The sequence below is a fragment of the Actinia tenebrosa genome, unplaced genomic scaffold, assembly GCF_029948245.1.
Source record: "Actinia tenebrosa isolate PJP-AT-01 unplaced genomic scaffold, QUT_ActTen_1.0 PGA_scaffold15__27_contigs__length_11533743, whole genome shotgun sequence".
NCBI lineage: Eukaryota > Metazoa > Cnidaria > Anthozoa > Actiniaria > Actiniidae > Actinia > Actinia tenebrosa.
In genome coordinates, this window is record NW_028292575.1 from 7,699,533 (window position 1) to 7,723,344 (window position 23,812).

Here is a 23,812-nt window from a genome sequence, read left to right on the forward strand (position 1 = left end):
GTGGCTGGAGCCTAATTTAATCAAGGAAACCTGTCATTAGTCTGTTATTTTTGTGTTTTAAGTTTAGAAGGAGATGCAATATCTAAGAGATTTCTCGCACGAGGCAAATCAACTTCCCGCAGCCTAGAATGCTCTTTATTAAGAAAAAAACCCTCATAATGACGACATGAACATAGTCGCCATTTATTTATATACTTATTTAGGAAGGCGTATATTAATGCAGTCACGGATAAAGAGATGGAAGATTTTGACGACTGATTTTTCCCTCCATCACTGATGGTACGATTACATATCTGGGCGATCGAGAAAGCAAGAGAACAAACATCAGAACCAAGGTGATTTTGTCAGGTCATACGTTCGATAAGTTCCTTTTTAATATCGCATATTAGCTTAGAGCTAAGGAATAATCATAATATTCACGGGAAATACAGTCAAAATTGTGATAGATGACAGAAGATTAGCCTTATTTACTGCTCATTGAGCTGTGCTTGATATATGAGCTCACCTCTAATACCAGTATAGATAAAAACATCCCTTGATTCAAGAGAACCTAATATCCGAATTTCATCAATATCACTTACCTTTTTCCCCTTAAGATTTTAATGTCATTCCTGTTTATTCCAATTTGTCCTTATATCTATTTTCAAAATTCACTTTTTCGGCTCTCCTATTACGTTGGCTACTTCAATTTTAATTTCTCAGGTTCTTATTTTCTTACCGATACATTTCCGTATTTTATTCGTCGCTCTTTGACGCTCATTTTCGTTACTCATTTTCGAAAACAGTGTAAAAAATTCATTAAAAATCAGATAAAATTAGTACTAATAAAACACGCTTTTTCTATTTTGATTTTCTAGTAAAAGTTTTCTTTGGATCATTAGGAATATATCTTATACTGCTTTATCAATGCGAGATATGAGAATGCATTTCTCCAAATCCAACATCATAGCCATTGGAAAGATTCCACAATACAACACCTTTGTATTCAACATTTATTGCCCCAGTTTGGTATGAATATCAATAGCTATTCATAAATATTATTCAATCTCGATATAAAGCAACTTCCAAACGATGTAACCAAATGATCTTCAGCTCTCACTCAAGCAATACTATCAAACGAATCGGCGTGTGCCAAAAATGCTCCACGCGAAAGAATTGACTTCAATGGTAAGTAATTGACTGTACATCAAATGTTTTTTTTTACTATATTCTAAAGACTTAAACATAAGTCAAATTATTTTAGATAAGCGAGCCCCGGCCTTTTTTTTTTTCCATTTAAGAACAAAATTCACGTAAAAAGTTTTTTTTTTTTTTTTAGAAAAGCGAATCTATTTAATTTAGTCGCACGATGAGTGATAACACATCGCAAATGACCATGTTTTTTTTTGGTAATATTGCAAAACACAAAATCCAAAGGCAAAATTGTTGAATATTTCTCTCGAAATTCGATTTAACGACATATATCCATTCACGGCAAAATCAATAGAATCAATTTTCTTGTGTACTTTAGGATTGTTGCTTCAATATTTGACTTTCTATCTCGGACATTTCATCGTGATAAAGAAACCTTCCATCATTTGTGGTTTTATTACCGCGCAGTTATTGATATTTTAGAGGTGATTTTGGACTGAACAGTTAAAGTACTATGTTATGATGTCTGGATTCTTTCGTATTTTGAGTTTGCATAATGTTTCCTTGAAGTGTAGAAAATATAATTTTAGTTGATGCTGGAGATCCGAGATTTCGCTTCATTTTTTCTATGTTATTTTACTGATATGGCTTTCATCGAGGTTGTCGATATCGTTTCGATGCACATGAATTAAGAGGAAAGGAAGGGAAATCAAGGAGCGAAAGGAATAAATGGAAAATGAATGGAAGAAATGTGGAAAAATTAAAAGAATAAAATGGGATTAAAAGAATAATTAAAAGAACTATAGAATGAACCAATCGTGCTAGAAGGAAGTGGATGGATGGATGGATGGATGGATGGATGGATGGATGGATGGATGGATGGATGGATGGATGGATGGATGGATGGATGGATGGATGGATGGATGGATAAAAAACATAACATGACAAAGGTTAAGGATAAGAAAAGAAAAGAAAAGAAAAGAAAAGAAAAATTGAAAATACGAAAGTTTTTAAGTGGTGCGGCGACATTTTTTTCATCTCGACAAAACAAATAGAAAGTACAAGTTCCAGATAGCGCGATATGGGAAGCCATTAAAGCAAAACTCATGATCTTGAAACCACATCTTCATATACCCGGCTACCAGCATGACACACATCATTCGTGTTATCACAAAATATTTCCTTGAACGTTAAAAATACTATCCACGTAACTGATAGAAAACCACTGCTTAATTCTTCTTTAAAACAAAACCAAATTTTGAAATAGTATCATCTATTTTCCTTAGATCTGTCACTCAATGTCAAATATATATCAATCAAAAAAATTCATTTTTATTCTTAAATCAAAGGGTGTTGCTTTTTCTAACAAGCTTGCGAGCCTAACTTGAACGAAATACTAAATTTTGGCTTTGTTTTTCACACACTGTTAGAACCTATAATCTCGACGCAAAAGAAAATGTTGTCAAGTTATGGTTAAGTAACGTCACTACAATCCTAATCAATATTCCACGTAGTACACGATAGGGTAGTGGGCCGTTAGAAATCTAGAATTTAAGGCATTTCACCGCTAAATAAAGTCGACATTGACTAATTTCCATGCATTTCATTAAAAACGTCAATCAAAAGAATCCTAAAAAAAAATATTGATAGCTTTAAAATGATAGCTAAGTTTCTTGTTTGTCTTCATTCAGTGGCGCTTGAAGCCTGTTGATGGGATTCGATACATATTCTAACCGAAAGTGCAGCTTTTAGACAAATTTATTGGTCCACTCTTTAATCTTAATAGCTATTTCCTTCTTTATATGGCCTCTCTTAGTAATAGCCGTGTAACTATTAGGAAAATAAAGAAAGTGTTTCTAATGCACGGTTCGTTTGTTGGGGATCAGTTCGCTAAAGGGCAAAAGCGGAGGTATATATATCATCAGATTATACGGAATCTTTTCGAACTGATACGTATATCCGCCATTAAAGGATTCTGACAGAATTGAACCTCATACGAAAACAGGCAATCAAAACAAAAAACGTGCGCTTAACACCGACATGTAGAGCTTTTATCACTGTGTACTGAAGTTTTGGGTATGTTTGTTTATCCGATTAACACTAAGCTCGAGAACATGAGCTCATCCTCGCCGTGTAGTAGACTAAAACAGTACAAATGCTCCTGGCTGAGAGATTTCTATCTGAATTTGAATGATTATGACAGCACGCATGGAAACGCGCTATTAGTAGTTACTGTGTTGGGGATTAAGATTTTCACATAAGGATAAAATTGTTACTACGAAATAAATTTGCGCGGGATCCAAAGCGCGCGGTTGGGTGGACGCAAAACTGCATGCATTGTATTTTAGAATATCATTGTTAGTTCCTGGTTAAACGATAAAACAGTGCGTTTAAAATCAAAGGTTTTTGATAGTATATTGGACAAAGAGGTTGCCGCGGGGGGGGGGGGGGGGGGGGAGGAGTTTGACACTGTCCTACCTTTCAACCAATTAATGCACGTTATCTCTAGAGTTTCACGAAAAGAAAACGGAAGGATTCTAGTACACAATAAAGGATCATTTGCGCCGCTTATAATACGCCGCGCTCATTGGTCATGAGTAGAGATCCGCGAAGTTCTTTCCTATGCTTCGATGAAGTATCCAATGTATTTTCGGTTTTTCTCCCTGTGCAAACAGTCAACGATTGCAAATTTAAATTCAATTATGAAACAAGGGTCACAGGCCACGTGTAGAAGATTATTTAGCAGCTATGTTACCTTGTTGGTAAATGAACAAGGACGAGTAATGTACCGCTAAAAACAATCCTATTATATAAAATATGTGCTTGAAAACATCACTTGTTTCAGATTGGCGCCTAACGCCATCTGCCTTCTAGACCAATTTTATCTGTTTTAAATGCCTAAGGGTTGCCGAGAGGGAAGAATATTTTCGTTTTGTTAGTTACTCTTATTTCTATTCCTATTTTTTATCTCTTTTTCTGATTTATAATTGGTCACGCACGAACTGAAACACACTAGCTCGTAAGAAACGGGGTTTTTTTTCTTACTAAACAAGCATTTAGGGAAGCATGGGTGGCGTAACGACGAGAGCGCTCGCCTCTCATCTCACGGTTGCTTTTCTCTTGTGCTTGTGCTTAGGGTTTTTCTCTCGCCGCAAAAATCAACTTCAAAACTCTAATTCAATCTAGAAAGCGCGCATCTGAGCACATTCATATCAAATATGCACGTTACAAAATATCAAAGTTTATATTGTACTGAGCATAGTGCCTTGAAACCCCTTCAAACAAAGACACGGACGACGAGTAGACTTCAATAGATCATCAGCCGATACCCTAAGCTAAACACACGTATTATCATCAAACAATCACAAAATAAGCACTCATAACTATAGCAAGCTTCCATGAATATCTTCCAGGGAAAGGGGTTGGGGTATTCTCATGAAAAGTGCGTGGATGATTGTCGAAAAAAAATTTAATTCCTCGTGGTTTTGGTTTGATCTTGGCCCCAAAAGAAACCAATCTGAAAGGCAACATAAATAATTTACAAAATAAAATAAAAAATTCAATCGTGCATGGGCCAATTTCCCTGCATTTTTGATTTTACTTTGATCTTGGCCAATTTTTTACAGCACTAAATATAAATACAGTCGACTCTCTTTGAACGACCACTCTCGTAAGCGACCATCTCCCATAAACGACCACTTTTTGAATTTCCGGTTTTGTTCCCCATATAAACTCTGTAAAAAAAACTCTCTCGTAAGCGACCACTCTCGTAAGCGACCGCGACCACCTTTGGGGTTAAAATTTTGGATTTTTTCATTGTTTTTCCTCTCCCGTAAGCGACCACCCAAGAGCCAGTAATGGTGACAGATCCTTTAACATTAAAAAATTTAAGAACATAGAGTCATCGGGCATTGAAAACCCGACGAAATCTTGGCAATAAATTACACTACCGAAAACATATAGCACATTCAAAATTTTAATTAAAACAGTTTAATCGTTAATACAGTAGTTTTTACACGTGAGTTACAAAATTTTAAAGGGTTTAGTCTTCCTGTGTTGGGAATCCCATTGTTTGGGCTTCCTGTGTTAACTCTCGTAAGCGACCATCTCCCGTAAGCGACCACTTTCTTCTGGCCCCGAGGTGGTCGCTTACGGGAGAGTCGACTGAACGACCTACTTATTATGCGCATCTGCTGGTCATTGTTATCACAAATGAGTAACGAAAAAAGTCAAAAACCAAATAATGTTTCCATGAATATCTATATTGCCCCCTTCTTGCATTATTAGTTATGACCTTGGCCGAATTTTTACAGCACAAACTATTCCTTTTTAGAAATATTACTCAGTGAGCCCACGTTCTGTTACATTCTTAAATTTTTCATAGCAGTTTTTCTTTAAAGAAATCAAAATTTTAAAACCACTTTAAAAATATCATAATCATTTCGATGTAACCCAAAATGGACATAAGAGGACAGTTAACTTTTTCTGACCTCATGGAACTTTTTCCCCGCGAAGATTTTTAATTTTTTAGTCATAAGGAGCATTTAGGCTCTCAGCTGGACTCCATTTTCCAATAACAGTTACAATTCACTCTGGTACTTTCCATTTCATGAAATCAATCTTTTACACAGCAGTTTACTAACATATTTCTCCGCCGCTTACCGAGTTTAAAAACTGCTTTAATTAATTGAGCACATTGTCGACGCCTGCACGCAACGATTTCTTATTAAATTCTCAGAGAGTTAATCTCGTTTGGAACTAATGAATTAAATATGCTGGAGTGATTTAGGTAGAAATGTACTGAGATTACTCATCTTGTAATGTCTTAATGGTTGAGCGATAAATTCACATTGCTAGAAGAAGTTTTACTCTTTTTTTAAATATTTTTGTTTTATTAATAAAAAGGAAATTTATGAAAACAATATTTGAAAAGTTAAGGCATAAAATATTATGTGTAACTATTAGGAAGCTTTTTCTTCCGGAACCAAATAGAGTTGTTTTCGTATGAGTGGCCGGGCCGGAGATCGAACGCAACTCTGACTCACAGCACTTACAAGGTACGGTACACCGCAACATTCCCTGCTAGCAGGGTCTCTCTTCTCTTTCTCTCCCTTCTTTCAGGCGGGGAGGAAGGAGACTCTGCCGATGTAGAGCGTTTCCTTTGATACACCGCCGTCTACGATTGTGGACGAACAAAACCAGTTTTAAAACCGGTTTTTAACCGATTACATGTAGTGCGCATGAGCAAATGTAACACACCGTGGCGCCAAACGTTTTTTGACGAGAGCGGCTGACAAAATCATGACAGCGTTGCTATAAGTTACGCCACGCATGCGCGACAAGCATAACGTGGCGAGAAAAATAGACTCTGCCGATGTAGGACCAAAACAAAAGGAAAATAGGCTCTGCTAGCAGGGAAACCGTAACATTGAAATGGCTTTCCATTGTGTTGTGCGAATTATGTATGCGGTCAGAAAGCATACTTACAGCAAAATAGGATACGGCAACGAATATGATATTTTTCCCTATTCTGGTCGGCAGAGTTTTCAAAAGTAATGAGTTATAATATTGTGTCGCAATCAAGATCTCGCAATTTGTGAATTTTTATGCATTTTATTGGTTCAGAGAGGAAGCCATTTGAGTGCTACGATATCGTAAATTTGCGCCACTTCACTTATTAACCATATTCTTAATTCCTGTAAAAAGATAAAATAGATCACTATATAAATTGATACTTTTAAATTCGGCATAATATCTTTTGATGCAAATGGCCTGTATGGTGCGTGTAACTCTGAAGCAGAATTCGGCCACGATAAAGGGTTTCCGATCGAAGATATGCAGGAAAGTATGCAGGAAGAAAAGCCGTGCAGGCATGCATTGAACTGGTTTTTAATGACATCTCGCGATACTTAGTTTCCCATTCAAAGAAGGGCTGCTATCTGAAAACATTCTATCTACGGGTCAATGAATTTTATCTTTTTTTATTATTTATTTATTCACTTATTGATTTTATTAGGACAGACAGACAGGCCAAACAAAATGAAACAGAAAGTAGAGTCTAAAAGAGAAGACGAATGCAGTTGTCAACTGACAGATCGCGAGGAAGAAAGAAAAATGATCAATAAAACTCGGCCACAAACCTTAGATATATGTGTATATATTATTTGAGAACTTACTATTTTAATGTCAGCATTAAGACATTCAAAAATGAGTAACATTTCGTTGATCAAACAAAAATGACTTTCGGCTATTTTTGATTAATTTCGTGTCCAAATATTTACTCTAATAGATAGCAACTGATTACTTTATTGTTAGAATATTTCATTTCAACATAGCTTAGGTTAAGGGTATGTAAAAAACAAACAATTTCGCAAACGCAGGTATCAATTGACGAACAATCAATTATGTACGATGATAAACTGCAAATGTTATCTTTAAAACTGAGCAAAACAAATTCCATCATAAGAAAATACTGCCAATTGTAAAAACATTTCCAAAGAGAACATTGGATAGTTTAGATATAAAAGCTCTTTGCTATCAAAAACCTCTTTTTTACGTTAAAACATCGATTTGTTTGTTCCTCTTACATCTTTTAGTTCCGCCGCTTTTGCCGTTCGTGTCATTTCACTTCCATCAGCGTTTAATAATAAAGTACAAAAACAAGACAAACAGTCAAATGTTTCTGTCGTGTCTCCTTAAAAAAAGTCAATGTATGTTTATAATTGTCTAACACCTCTAACGTTAAATGAGCAGGGTCTTTTCTGGAAGATCCTAGGCTGCCTCTGAACACCCCTTTTGTTGACAGCTATTTGTTTCATGCATGTGTTTTTTGGGAGGATGTAGAAATCCAGTAGACAGACAGACAGACAGACAGACAGACAGACAGACAGACAGACAGACAGACAGACAGACTTTTTTATTCAGTATCAAGTATTAAAATATACATAGACATTTTACCCGAATAAATGTATGAAGGCTATAATTATTGATCTATAGTAATTTCTATTATGTTATAATAAATTCGCCTATTTATTCTATCTATAGTATAGTTACTATTTAGTGCTTAGTTTGGGTAAGAAGACCACATACTATATTAATTCTGTATTAATTGTATGTGATCTTTTTATAAAGCAGTTGTGGACGCATTTTGCTACTGCTACTGCTATCATATTGGGTGGACTCATAAATAGCAGAAACAACTCGTTCTCATTTAACAAAAGAGAATGGTTTATGTTTTTTATGTCTTTGAAGAGTTCTTCCCTTAGATTTGAGTACAGTTTACAGTGAAGAAGCAGGGGCGGATCCAGGATTTTTTCAAAGGGGGAGTTGTAGCATTGATTGAGGTACTTGTTTGGCGGGAAAGTAGCACAGGGTTCCCAAACGGAAGTAGGTCTTATGATAATGATTACTTGCTGCAGGCGAACATGGTTGTTTCAGGTCCCACACACGACGTATAAAAAAAAAAAGGAGATAAATGTGTTCGGCACGGCCCCTGTTTTGATAAAACTCGCGATGCTGTTGGTGTTGTCATGAAAAAAATAATGATAATAAATCACGATGGCTTTCATAGGGGGGGTTGCAACCCCCAAAACCCACCCCTAGATCCGCCACTGAGAAGGAAGTGCCTCTCATCTTCTACACTACATGGGCAATGGAAGCACCTCCTTTCTTCTGGCTTTTTTTTTTCTTTCTTTTTGTTTTCCCTTGAATGTCTTCCCTTTTCGATTTCAAGGTCATGATTACTAATCTCAATTTGGTTAATAATTTTCTGTGTTCAAAATTTTTAACTTCGATTAAATAATTTTCAAACGAGTAATCTGTTTTTACCAGGCGATATGTCCTTAATTTATTTTTTGGCCTGAGGGGCCTCTTCTAGTTTTTTATCGTTGAATAGTTCCCCTCGCCAGACTTGAATTTCTATATCCGTTAATCTAGTTTTAATTATTTTGAATGGATTCTGACTTGAACGAATATTGCAGTTTATGTCAAGTTTATGCCAGATATTCCCTAAGCTGCTTCGGTATAATAGAGATTTTACTTTATTTTTTATTTTACTTTACTTTACCTGGGCACACCCAGGGGACACCAAGGTGCCTGTGCCCCCCCCCCCCCCCCTTCCCCCTGCAGTTAGATTGGTGCATAAGTTTTTGAGAGACTGGGGAGTGAGGGATGATTTGCTGAGGTTTGGTGATGAATGACTCATATGGTCATCATTATTATCATTATCATTATCATTATCATTATCATTATCATTATCATTATCATTATCATTATCATTATCATTATCATTATCATTATCATTATCATTATCATTATCATTATCATTATCATTATCATTATCATTATCATTATCATTATCATTATCATTATCATTATCATTATCATTATCATTATCATTATCATTATCATTATCATTATCATTATCATTATCATTATCATTATCATTATCATTATCATTATCATTATCATTATCATTATCATTATCATTATCATTATCATTATCATTATCATTATCATTATCATTATCATTATCATTATCATTATCATTATCATTATCATTATCATTATCATTATCATTATCATTATCATTATCATTATCATTATCATTATAATTATCATTATAATTATAATTATAATTATAATTATCATTATAATTATAATTATCATTATCATTATCATTATCATTATCATTATCATTATCATTATCATTATCATTATCATTATCATTATCATTATTATCATTATTATTATTATTATTATTATTATTATTATTATTATTATTATAAATCAACAAAAACCAACGATGAGCTTCCATCAAAATATAATTTGAATACATCTTCATGAACCTGTCACAAACTTTTCTTTTCCTTTAGGTCATCAAACGAAAATTAAATTCAAAGTAGATTTTAAAGACAAAAGAGAGGAACATATAGAAAGATTAAGCGCTTTGGAAATATCAAATGTCCAAATGTCATTTTTTAGGATTAATGTAGAGCAACCTGAAAATTAATATTGAATTCCTAGTTTAGATCAACTGAAAACTGCTGTTCATATTTTCCAATCTAGAGTGTTCAAATTATTTTTTCATTAAAATTATTTGCATTACAATGACTATTTAAAAATGATTCAAGTTTCATTTATAAACCCATGACAGTTTTACTAACTTTGCCAAATTAATGAAAAGTTGATGTGTTTGAAGTCTATTCAAAAACATGATTTCTTTTGTAAACTGAAATTTTAATTTTTGAAGGATTTATTGGACATTAGGAAAACAAAGTTAAATAAAGTTTAATTTGTTGTAAACTAGTTACTGACAAGCACACAAATAGAAGTAGTTTATGCAAAAATAATTTATTAACAAATTCAAACTCAGTGAAGTTTCAATTTAATGTTACAGGAAAAAGTTTAAATGAAAAAACAACACTGAAGTCCATTTTAATTGAGTGTAAAACAAAAACTCTCATTACAAAAATATTAAAAACAAATTGATATTGTAGTAAAGTTGAAATCCTCATTGTTTTAATTCAAATATTACAGGAAATGAATAAATTGGAAAATATGCTGAAAGCCAGTTTTATTTAGTATAAACTCGTTACTGAGAGACAAAATAAATGACGAACAAACAAAATGGGAAAGAGAGGGTAAACGATAAAAAGTGATTACGTTGTTTTTTGCGTCGCTTGGGCTCATATAGTTGCTGGTCAGGGTATATGTAACTTGATGACATACACTCGTAACACACAAACATAAGTATTTAGTCTTCCTATATACCTAATCCCTGTAAGTCTTAGCCAACCTGTAAAATGCCCTTAATACGAACCAACCTTGAAGAATGACTGAGAGAGGATTATACAAAGTTGCACATGCGAACCTTTCTGAGAACAGTGTCAGTTGAATGGATTACCGATAGATGTTGAATAAACTGATGATAAATCTAACGCTTATATTCTAGTCCATTTGTGGGTTGGATCTTAGAAATATGCCAGTCACCATGCAATGGCTTTGACATCCAATCTTGACAACTTACACATAATTTTTATTTTTCATTTCATTATTTATCTATTTTCTCTGACGGCTGTTCATCACTTACTCAATACTGAGACCAGCCCAGGTGTAGTTTCGAGAAGGCACAAAATTTTTATCAGTTTTCAGTTTTCAGACTTATTATCTCACTATTTGCTACTCTCATATATGTTTCTAGCTCCAGGCAAACTGAACAATAAAAATGAATTGATAACATCTCGTGAGAATTTAGACCAAGTTTTAAATAAATAATCGACAACCAATCGAACTGACTCTTTTTCGTTAATTGAATTGTCGACTCAAACTTGTGATGTATGGTGTTTTGTTGATGTCGGACGACAGTATACAATCATAAAATTTGGCTTTAAACTCTTATTCGCATCTTGATAAAGACTTCGACTCCAGCAGGACTACTGAGACAACTGCTAATTATAAATATTTAACAGGATTTTAGGTTTTGTGAAATGTCTCTTTTTAGGACTAAATTTATAAAGTCCAAAGTTAGCTAATAAAAGGGAAACGATCTCCATAAGTACTGCATATTCAACAGGATTTTGGGTTTTTGTTAAAATGTTTTCTTTCGCTGTCACTGTTGCTTCAGGAATAAATCCATGTAAAGTCGGAAAACCGCTAATAAAAGTGATAGTTTAAAAACATGTTGAGTCTAAAGACATCTGAACAATCGTCCCTGCACAAATTTTGTGTGTAGTTAGAAAGTTTAGGTTAATTTTAAAAAGTGGTTGAAAATATTTTTTCTTGATGTGGCAAAGTTAAAATTCAGTTGAGCACAAATGCGCATGCGTAGCATTGTTGCTAATGAGCACTAAGAGGACTAAAAGTATGATTGATTGTTTTATTCTAATGATCAAAAACCTGCGGCTTTGTTCTATTGCAGGGTATAAGAACCTTGTTGAAGCTTTGTTCATTATTAAGGTTATTTATTAATTTTTCATTAAAAAAACTTTTAATGAATTTAGTGAATGGACTTATTCGAGTTTAACACTGAATTTAAAATATTTTAACTGCTATTTTAAGCTTTGCAAACATGATGACTTCAGTATAAGCCCCTTTTCAACATTTCCTGCTTCGTATTTGACGGGCAAACATATAGAATAGAAAGAACATTCTGCTATTCAAATATTTGGTTACGGCGTGCAATGCAAGAGTCTTTTCCTCATCTAGCTAGTACTTAATTTTTTTTTTTTTTTGTATTTTTCTCGATTTTAATCTTGAAAACGAATTGAAGACCAATCGCAAGGAAACAACACTAATGTCGTATCAGTCTATTTATAGGTTTTAATATTCTTACGAGATAACTTTTGATAATTGTTCAATAAATAATTTTAGAAAGATCAGCCCTGGGCAACAATATTGAGGGAATTGAGTGTGAGTTTGTCTGTCATTTATTGCCCAATTTAATTCCGTCGGAACCAGAAGTCAATTTTCAAACAAATGTTAAGCAAAAGTAATATAAATGTCTTAGCGGATGTGAATGACAGCCGGAAGTTTGCTAAATAAAAAGCGCGCGCATTTTTGTAGCAGGAGCGTTTTTTTTTTCAAAGCCAAGCTGGGATTCCAAATCTTCCATTCACAAGGTCATTAGCTACCTGGCGAGAGCTCTTAAATAATTCAAACATGGAATAAGTTGTGCTTCGTTTTATGGTGTTTCTATTGGCTCTTCTCGCTTTCTATCGATTTGTATTCATAAAGCTACGACAAGCAGGAAGCTAGGGAATGTTTTTGCATGGTTAAAGAGGGTTACTTTTCGAGATAACGTTCTGTTTTTTCGGCTTCATTGGCTGAATGGATGGCAAAATGGAGATCCGCGAGGTATACCTCATACCTAATAAATTCCTTGTTGGAGTTTAAATTCAAACCATAGGTTCTAAATTTCAATGTTGTAAAACGCGGTTTACTGCATGTAGATAATCTAACCTATAAATATCTTTTTCAGGTGCTTTTGGTCTTGCTATGGCTATCCAAGCTCAGTTCGGCTGTAAACACTTCGGATTGTTCGACACACTTGGGTGAGTTACCTTTCTATACTTTTATGTTTATTTTCTATTTACCTCATTACTTCTATTCAAAATCATCCTAAAGACCTTGGATTTTTTTTTTTGTACAATTTTTTTATGTATTACAAAACAAAAATAAACGCCACAGTCTCAACCATTTGAAACATTTCAGCCCAAGATGGTTCGAGTTCTTTATCTTTCTATTTTGCTTTAAAAACCCTTTATTAAGACTTCTGTAATCTCATATTTCTATTCCCCTTTTACAATCAATTCATTTATGATACAATTAAGGTATGGCTGAGATCAGTTATGATTACGGTAAAATTTTGGATTAAATCTAATCAAAAATTAGATTTGATCAAAATTCCCAAAAATTACAAAATTCCCAAAATCTGTTTTGAATTTTATGCAATTTGAAAGCCATATATTCCAAAAGTTTTTCCATATGGGAAATATTTGTTTTACGTTGTTTTCTAAATTAAAGGTTTAAATAAATTCAATTTAGCAAGTAATTTAGAATTTACCAGAACAACTTCATCAAAATATTTCGCACAGACAATTGAGTACATAGGTATTAATTTTCCAGAGGGTGATCTAGTGAGACAAGTAAGGAATTAGGTACACTATAACCAGGACATTGTAATCATATAAACCAAAAAGCCATGGATCTTGTTTTTGCTTCTCAAATCAGACAGAGCAAAAACGTATTGCTAATGCCAATGAAGACATTTGGCTGCAAGTGCTTACTTGACAGACAGAGCAGGAAAACGGATTCTACGTTCGACGTTTATGCGTTAATAAGCTTTATATTTCATAAACAGGCTCTTTTGGGGCTGATTAACAAAATACCAAAATTTGGGGAAATTTAAGGAATGCGTATTTGAGATATAATGCACTGAACGTTGGGAGAGATGATATTTTGATCAGCACAAAAACTAACATTTTCGCTTATACCTCGAAGTAGAATTGCTCGAGGTTAGCAGAATTTTGTGAAAAGTTTAAAGCACAAGAGACACGAATGAAACGCTTAACGTGAAGGAGAGATAAAGAAAAAAATTGCGGGAATAGCAGCCTTGTCGTTTATCTGCCCTGTCTACTTGAGATGTGCAGTTAATAACATTTTCTTTCTAATTCAAGAAGATGTCACAGTGACTAAGTTGAGCACTCAAATTATCGAGAAAACAAAAATAAGTTCTATTTTCCTACTGATAGACTTATCAGATGTTTTCATTCGATCATTTTTTTAACGCTTTGGTAATTTTGGACACTATTTTAAGGTGCTGGGTTTGAGAATAAAAGTTGCCCGCCAAATATGTTCAAGACTTTGCCTCCTCCTTGTAGCCATGGAGACGATACTTTTGCTAGAAATACAGACTCCATGTTAAGTAATTTACCAAAATGTTGCTGAAGCTGTTTGTTGTAAATTATTTAAAACTACAGACGGTACATAGTTTTGGCGACTGATTGCTTCTGAGCAGCGTCAAGAAAAAGGACTTCAATTTTGTTTCAGCACAAAAAATTGAAGGAAAAATCGTATTTAGAGTTATTGGCAAATTATAAAAGTGAAGCTAGAGTCAGAAATTTTGTATAAACAAATTAACTAAAGGCTAAAACTACAAATAATTGTTGATTTTTTTTAGAGTCGAGTTCCCTCTATACTTCCAACAACACTGAGTTAAAATTATCATGTTGGCAGATGTTAGAAACGGTTAAATTAACAGTGCAAAGAGTTGCCCCATATATTTATTTTAAAACTCTTAAGTAGTATTCTCAATACTCAGTCTCCTTCGAAGATGACTGAAACGATTCATTTCAAGCCGCTACGCTACTGTGTTAGGCGCTGAAGCTCAGCGCCAAAGAAATAACCATTTTTGAATTATGAATTCTCATTATCTGCCATAGCTCGAACTACTTACGTTCCGAAGCTCGAAATAGTAAAAATATGCAGAATTAATCAAGGTTATCTTGTTTTCCATCAAATCATTAAAATATATCTAAGTTGTATCTGGATAATGCTGACTTAAGAATAATTTTTTATGGATTAATTTTTGTCGCTAAGTAGATAAACTGAAAATGATGAAAACGACTGCCGCTTTCTTCCTGAAGAAGCGAGTTCTTAGGAAGCCGTTCATCCTTCCATAACGTTTACAAGCCATTTCGTCAGGCATCATAATATTAACATACGATAATCTGGAACAAATATTTTATCACTGTCATCCTAGAGCTGATGTCATCGCCCTTTATTAAAGTGAAGCAGCTTTTTCGCCGTTGTTTTTGTCGTTTCTTCTGCCGCTGTTGTTGTTGCTGTCGTTGCCACTGTTGCTGCTCCTGTTCAGTACTTTTCCTTTCATTCTCCCATCTTTCTCTTTTTCTCTTTCTCTTTTTTTTTCCCTTTCTTTTCTCTCGTCTTTCTTTCCTCTCGTCTTTCTTTCATTTTTTTCCCTTTAGTTTTTCTTCTTTTTGTCTGTCTGTCCGTAGTTCTTTCCTTCTTTCTTCTTTTTTCTTTCTCTACTTTGTTCTACCATTCTATCCTTTTCCCATTCAATATTTATAAGAATTTAATCACCATGTCCTTCGATTCCTTATTTGCGTCAACTCTTGATCTCACGATAGGAGAGAGCAAAGTAAACAAACTTGGCAAATAAAACCTTATTCATAGTCGTTCTTGTCGTGACATTCTATTTTACCCTAACCTAAAACCCTGATAAAGGCCAAAAAAGATAAGTCGAATATTTTCTATCAATTATCATAAAGACGCCTAAATGCGTTTCCCCAATCAAACTTTTTAAAAATATTTTTTCTATCAAATTTACAACAATTTTACAATAGATATTTACGATATGATCCACATACATCGAAGTAGTTTCTCAGTTCCCGTCTCTAGCGCTGATATTAGGCTAGTAAACAACGAACTAAGCCACAATACATGAAATAATGAAAAAATAAAACAGAAAAGGTCATACAAAATTGGTTATTTAATATCGCTTTTGGTTTAGCTAGAGAAAGAGTGATATCCTACCATTCTAGATATATATCAAACACGATAGCATCGTCTGACCACTACAGTTCCACCCTTCCGTTAACACTTATTTGAAATTTCTAAACACATAAATTAGGTTGCTAGGGGAAAAAGGGGCTGTGCGAAAAAGTCTTAATGATGACGTCATTTTCACACGCAAGTATGATGGTATAGGCTTGAGAATGGTACGACTTATCAAAATAAAGTGATTGAAACCGATATAACTAATTCGCGCTTTAAAAAAAAATTCTAAGGAGAACATTTATTAAAATAAAGTAAAGCATAATGTTGTATATATAACTTGACAAATTTTGAATTGTTTTTGTCAATGTTTTTGCTTGAATGATTTTAACTTCTCAAAAATGGCGGCCTGTTTTCGTTGATGACGTCACTGCTATAAAACTAATGTCGAACAGACAAATTATATTACTAGTAAAGTTTCCATCTATTTGCACCTTCAATCGAAGAAAAATAATCAAAATTTATTATCTACTTCAAAAACCAAGCCATACCCTCGAATTTATTCGAGACGGATTAAAGCATTACCGATCGGTTTTCAAAACCACTAGAACTAAATGTAATCCACTCTAGTCGTGTCAGCCAGCCTTGTCAGTTGTAAAGGCTAGCTTCTTTAAGATAAAAGTTTGTTTTTGATATTGGCGGGTCTTAGAAGCACCGGACGTCTGCCTGGCGTTAGAGTACTCCACTTGCGTGATAGCATCTTAAATGTGAAAGGGGTTAGAGTAGATAAAAAATGCTTTTTAATTGACCTCATCTGTTATTTAACAGATAATATAATCTGAGAAAGAATATCTTGTTATTCTTTCTGACACAGAAGACGTGAAAGCTAGCACTCGAGTTCGCTCAAATATTTGAATTTCTTATGTGGGTCTTTGACTTATGGATGTGGTTGCAACAATGAAATCGTTCAATTTGTGCTCTTATTCTCTTATCTCTCTCTTCTCCTTTTCTCTTTCGTCCTTAACATGTAAACCTCTGTCAACATAGCTCCGCAAAAAATTTTTAACTTAAATTTTTGAAAACATTGTGTGTGTGTGTGTTTTTTTTAAATTATTCTATAGAGGCCACTTATTAGAGATTATATTGAATGCAAGGCTGACAAGAAAAAAAAAACTTTTTATTGATGCAAGTTGTAAAATGTATTTTTCTGTTAGAATCTTGCCTCATCAAGGAAATTTTTTGATTTAAATTTTTGAAAAAACTTTGTGTGTGTTTTTTTTTTAAATTATTCTATAGAGGCCACTTTAAGATTATATCGAATGCAAGCCTGCAGGAAAAAAAAACTTTTTATTGATGCAAGTTGTAAAATATATTTTCGTGTTATACTCGTGCCTCATCAAGGATAATATCGAAAGCAGTCTATACATCTGGTCAATTCCTAAATTTATTTCTATAGCGTTGTATTTCAGGAACAAGTTGTCTCATTACTACTGAATAGGGTACATCGTACGAATAGCGCATTACCATATTATCTATTATTATGAGTATACGTATAGGAGAGTTCAAGTCGATTCCCAGACTGACAGGATCTCATATAAATAGAAGTGATTTGTTAGTTTTCTCCCTTTATTCGAGGCCAGTTTTTCTCCAGCTTCTCCAACTTTCTTTACTACGCAAAATCCAACGCGCTAATTTTTCAATCATGTCTATCTGTGAGCTAGCCGTGCCCTGACTTCGATCCGGCAGTCCAGAGGTTTTTTCAGTGTATCCGATGTTGGATATCGATAACAAAATGACCTTTTATATCATATATGATCCAATCGATAAAATTTAAAAGGAGTTTTACGAATAGTTTTGCTTGTAAATAGACCCTTATTTTAATTACTCTCAACCAATCAAGTGTTTTATTATCCCTATAGGCAGAGTAGTAAGCCATGTACCTTGTGTTTGATATGGATAATATTCATATAAGTATTAATCTATTGCCGGGATCTCTAAAATGAACACACTCATAGCGGGATTAACATGAGAACATGTAATCACAATTTGTGGAGCCCCATTTTTATAAAGTAGCGATTTAATCATGACTGATCTCCCTAGGCGAATAGCATTATCTACGATAGATTGCCACGTACTACCAACTCATCGCTTCATCCTGCTATTTCCACTGGAAGTCATTAAAACGATCCTTCAGCCACGTTTTGTTTCAAAACTCATGAAATTTTCCCTTAAGGCAATATCAGATCAATATACATGAAAATACTGGTACTTGGCGTAGCCTATTTGGTGCCGGTAATGATAGCACTTTTATTTCTTCTTCTTGGGGGGGCAGCTTTTAACTTGACGGTATTTGTTTTTTTGAACTCAAAGCCGATGTCTTGATTGCTTTCAGGTCTTTATTATCGAATAAACCTGGTCATTAATTGGGTAAAAGTTATTATTTCTTTAGAAAAAAAAACTGAAAATGGAGGCATTTTTAAAAGTAGCTGTCTAGACGTTGTATAATCTTGTTTTAAAGTTATTTTGGAGTACATTATAGAATCATGGTTTTTTTTAACGTTGTGCACATGTGCAAAACACAACTAATTGTGATGCTTTTACGACATAGTTTTAGAATAGTTAATGGAGTAAAATTTGGTCAAAGTGAGCCGCAAGCACGCGTAGAAATTCCTGAAAGAATTTCATTTCCTTTTCTTCTTTCTTTCTTTCTTGCTTCTCCGACCTTTTCCTTATCCGTTTATATCTGTTTTTTGTCATTGTGTACGTTGCTGATGCATTTCTCCTATCTGATCTCTGCGTCATTAACTTCTCCATAAAAGCTGAACCACGAAAGGGAATGGAGACGAGAAAAGAAAAGAAGGGAAGGGAAGGGAAGAGAAGAGAAGAGAAGAGAAGAGAAGGGAAGAGAAGAGAACACTGAATAACTTGTCATGATAAAAAACTGAAAATTAACTTCAAAGCATTTTATACTAAGAATATACATTCGCCTCTAGGGTTTAATAGTTCTGTAATTGACATAGCATGCGGTGTAGAGTTGTTTTAGGTCTCTCCCTTGATTCACGGGTTTTTCTCCAACCCCGATTTTCCTCCCTCCTCAAAGCCTAACAAGCTAAATTCCTAGTTCAATCTGTGAGTTACGGTCGTTGCGCCCTGGTGCATAACTTTTGTCATCTCAGAGGTTATTTCAAGGCTCGATCTGTGAGTTAGCCGTGCCCTGACTTATAGATCAGTCCAGAGGTTATTGCAGGGCTCGAACTGTGAGTTAGCCGTGCCCTGACACTTAGATCAGCCCAGAGGTTGTTTCAGGGTTTGATCTGTGAGTTAGTCGTCCCCTGACTTAGATCAGCCCAGAGGTTGTTTCAGGGTTTGATTTGTGAGTTAACCGTGCCCTGACTTAGATCAGCCCAGAGGTTGTTTCATGTTGCTGAATATTCAAAACGTTTTTGTGATGATAATTTACAATAACTTTTTTTTCAAAAATGGAATAAAAAAGTACCTGAGGAAATAAGTAGTTTAATTTTATATGTCGTTAATCAGCTAAAACAGGCGTAATGAAGTAGATAGAAATTTATAAGAGACGCCGGATACACACTATACCCTGCAGTAGAAAGGTATATTATTGTCAACCAATATTATCGTTCAATATTATGTTATCCATCATTTGATCAACAGAGCACCATCTATAGCCGAAAACATAAAACTAGCGATTGAAGGTCTTTTATCTAGGCCCCTGCATAGGTGAGAAAGGAAACGTTCTCATTTACAAACTTACACCGCCTAGAAATTTAAAGCGAACCCTTGAGGGCAGCCATCTTGGATTTGTTTCAGTCTGAAAACCCACATTAACTTAACTGAATTCTTAATATTTTAAAATCGAAATTAAAATTTGCGCTGCAGAAATACTACAGCGCTCTTTTTCTCGGCAATTATAGAGGCGTTTGTTTCTTGAAGTTTTTAAAATAAAATTGAAGACTAGTATACTCAACGTTTCGACGCCCTCTGGCGTCATTTTCAAGAGTGAAATTAAAAAACAAAGTAATAATTTGAATACTCCCATGAGGATTTAGAAAACTTTATATATTCAAATTATTACTTTGCTTTACTTTCACTCTTGAAAATGACGCCGGAGGGCGTCGAAACGTCGAGTATACTAGTTTTCAATTTTATTTTAATACATTTACAGAGGCATTTTTAGGAACGGATGCAATTTAAATTTCGCCTTACCCCACCCCCGTTTGTTATTTTGATCTCGTTTTTGTGATCGAAACAACAAACGGAAAGAGCGCGCGCGTGTGCTAGTTGACGCACGGGAGTAGAGTGCAACACTAATTACTAAATAGTACAAAATAGTGCTAATTAAACAATAGAAAATAATGAAATTTGCATGAAATTGTGCTATTTAGTATTACTAAAGTTTCACGGTTATATTGTTTGCACTCTAGTAAGTTTTCCTTTCTTATTTATGCTCTCTTGATTAAATCTACGTACTAGAATATTTACGTGTAAATGTTAACAGCGAACGGCATAACTCTAACTTACCTTTAATTAGCTTTGTCAAAAATATTCAATGCTCCCTTTACATCGCTTAAGTGCCGATTGATAGCACACATTATAAAATACAGGCTTTTTGGAGGATATCGTTGACCATTTTACTTCGCCACTTTACGCACAAAGCCAGAAATTAAGGGCAAGTTATCGGTTCAAACTATGCTCGTTTCCTTTTTCGCATTTCCTGCAAATCTCTAAAGACTTATACATCCCATTTGGTGTTGCGTTGTGTATTCCCGGTACAACTTTTGAAAGAAGATATCATTCTTTTCCTCAGTTTTTTCATCGCGAGTCGAGCTGCCGTCTTTGACGTGGTTGAACAGATACTGACTTGTGAGATATTGCATATTAAAGACAAGGAATTCCGTGGGGAAATATAGACATGTTGTTTGCACTAAAATTGTTTCGTGAAAAATCAGTTGAAAACAATAAAATCATGAATCCAATGGATTCTTTCAAGATTATTTCACCGTTTAGAAAATGAATTTTACAAGTAATATATAAAGTATGAACGAACGATCTGTATGGGCGTTACAATGGGCCCGTGAGGATCTGGGACCGAAACTAATACCGACTGAGGAGGAGACTATAGTAATCGTAAATAAAGTATAAATGTCTTATACACTTGATTTTTCCGAACAAGATCGCTTACTTTAAAACTGTTAGTTCTGAATATAAGCAAAAAGAAATTAAATAGCCACTCTTTCTTATAAAAAAAATATTGCCAAATTGATATAGTATGCATGAAAAACTTATCTGGATACAATGGGGTTTGAACTAACCGACAGAAATTTAAAAAAAATAAAAAATCGATTCTACTGTGCCATACCCCCGAGACATCCGCAGAGCTGAGGCGGCGTATGGACTTCGGACCTGACGGCGATTAAATCCTTCTGCCCTTGGGTGTACGAATTACGCAAGAAAATGTTCTAGCCGAAGCATCAGGGGAGAGACCAGCCGGCCCCCAGACCATATCGGCTAATCCCTTGCATCTCTGCCACGCACGGAATCGGTTGAAAAAGTAATGTTAAAAAGTCTAGTCTGTCCGGTGCATTGTTTTCACGACTATTGTTATGCTGATTCGCCTGGAACCGTGGTCCAGTGGAAAAAAACTTGCGCTTCCATGACACTGAGTCAAGTCCGGTTGAGCGGAGTTAGTACCTGGATGGGTGACCTGAAACATATGTCTATTTAAAAAAATTGAAATTTCTTTTGCGTAACTTTCAATCGATTACAATCCATTTTAGTTGAGAAATCGTCGAAAATTAAAAACTGCCGGGCATTAGATCCGTGACTGGCAGTCTGTAATCATGAGCACTGCCTCGAACCGCAAGTCTTTGCGATATCTATTTTTAGTAACCGTAAAAAATGCTATTCCTTTCAATCTTCGTCTTCTGTTTGTATTTCAGTACGCCATGGTGTACGGCGGGAATTATGGCATGGCTTGAATGGAGGATACTTCCTAACACACCTCACAGAAAACGAACGTTTCATACAAAACAAACCAGATAAAACAAGTGTTCTGGACACCTTCAATCCACCTCAGAGCTTTTCGACATTTTATGGTCAGCGACTGAGTGCATTTTTTATACCGAGTATCAGTGGAGCTTATACTTTTGTAGCGACTTGTGATTCTGAATGTAAAGTTTTACTTAGTAAAGATGAAGGTCCTAGACATCAACAAACTATTATTAACTTAGATCAAGGACATAAGACAGGATACAACGAATGGAATAGGTATGTACTATAGTCAGGAAAAACTGTGAACGCATGTGCTTAGTGGTGAATTTTGTTTCAGCCAATCACAGCGCGTTTGGCTGTTCTGCCACCGGCCCTCATTCCCAGGCTACCCAGGCATAGTTTTCTGCTTTCTTTTGTCTAAAATATAATACACGACCCTACAAGAAGCAATAATATGAAACTGAAGAATAAAAACAATTTCACTTTACTGCCATGTTTGCTTCGTTCTTTCAATGCTTAGGGCCGCTCATGCTTTGCGCGCCACGTTCAACGCTCAGCTGGTCACGAGTAAATGTATAAGACGTATTTATACATTCCGTGAACAAATCTTGTAGATTTCCTGAACAGCGGTCGTGCCCACAAGATCTAGAAAGCCACGTGGTGTACTACTTGGAAGCTTTGCATTCTAACCACAAGGCAAGAGACCACTTTCGTCTTCGGATCATTCCCCCAGGAAAGCAAGACTTACAAGATATAGAGAAGAAATACTTAGTTCCCTACGATAAAAGTAAGTCATTTTGTTTACATGTGACGTCATAACCGCCATATTGGTCGACCCTTAACGAACGAAAGATTTTTTCCGTGGGGAAAAATGCACACCACCTATTAGATAATTTATCTATTGGGCCATTATTAGGCTTGTTCTAGTCTCCCTTGTGCATCTTCTAAGGCTGTACGACTAGTTTCCGTACCGAGCTCTGTACCGCGAAATTATTTTGGTAGAAAAACTCCACTGACGATTATCGCCCTAGTCTCTTTTCGCCAATATAGCTGTAATCTTTTTGTTTTTGTTTTCTAGTAAATACTGCAAGTTTGTTGTTTTTAGATTCTTTAGAATGTTCTGTGCTCAAGACGGATTGCGGGATTGTTTGTGGAGGAAGCAAAAACACTTTTATAAGACCAGTGAATAATGTTACCAAGTTTTGTGACTTTACCAAATATATTCCAGTTAAACCAACTTCTTTGCCAGGTAACAAAATAATTTGTTAACATTTATATAATCCAGGAAAGGGATCCAGGAAATTGGGATTCCTCGTCCAATCCTTCTTCCTTCATTATACCCACATCTTTTGTTCATCATATCTTATATGGCGTTGTTTTTACCGAACTCAGGAAAGGCCTATAGACCTCTTGCATCACTTTGGAATGCAGCTCAATCTGGGGTACAAAACAATAGGTTACAGTTCTCAAGGATTAGGATTCTTTTGTTTTGTCCCCAGATCGAGCTGCTTTAACGTCACATCCGAGGGGTTTATAACAGCCTCACATCACCGACTCCATATCTCCAACATCCCCCGTTTTTAGAATACTGGATATCCTATTTTTCTTACAGTTTGACTACTGTAACCGGTGGGCACTTAGACCAGTTACACAA

General features: G+C 34.9%; 1 protein-coding gene across 3 annotated transcripts in view; it reads left to right on the forward strand.

Annotated features, from left to right (window-relative positions):
• LOC116295209 (uncharacterized) overlaps positions 1-23,812 on the forward strand; it is a 37,021-nt gene that overhangs the window by 2,584 nt on the left and 10,625 nt on the right. The window contains exons 1-5 of one of the 3 annotated variants that reach the window (XM_031702972.2): positions 1,067-1,167; positions 13,109-13,181; positions 22,107-22,434; positions 22,773-22,945; positions 23,264-23,407. In XM_031702972.2, coding sequence (XP_031558832.1) covers positions 1,138-1,167; positions 13,109-13,181; positions 22,107-22,434; positions 22,773-22,945; positions 23,264-23,407 — 748 coding nt within the window. In that variant the 5' untranslated portion in view covers positions 1,067-1,137. Of the gene's footprint in view, positions 1-1,066; positions 1,168-12,769; positions 12,985-13,108; positions 13,182-22,106; positions 22,435-22,772; positions 22,946-23,263; positions 23,408-23,812 lie in introns of those variants that run through there. The other 2 variants (XM_031702973.2, XM_031702971.2) reach the window with 2 other exon arrangements.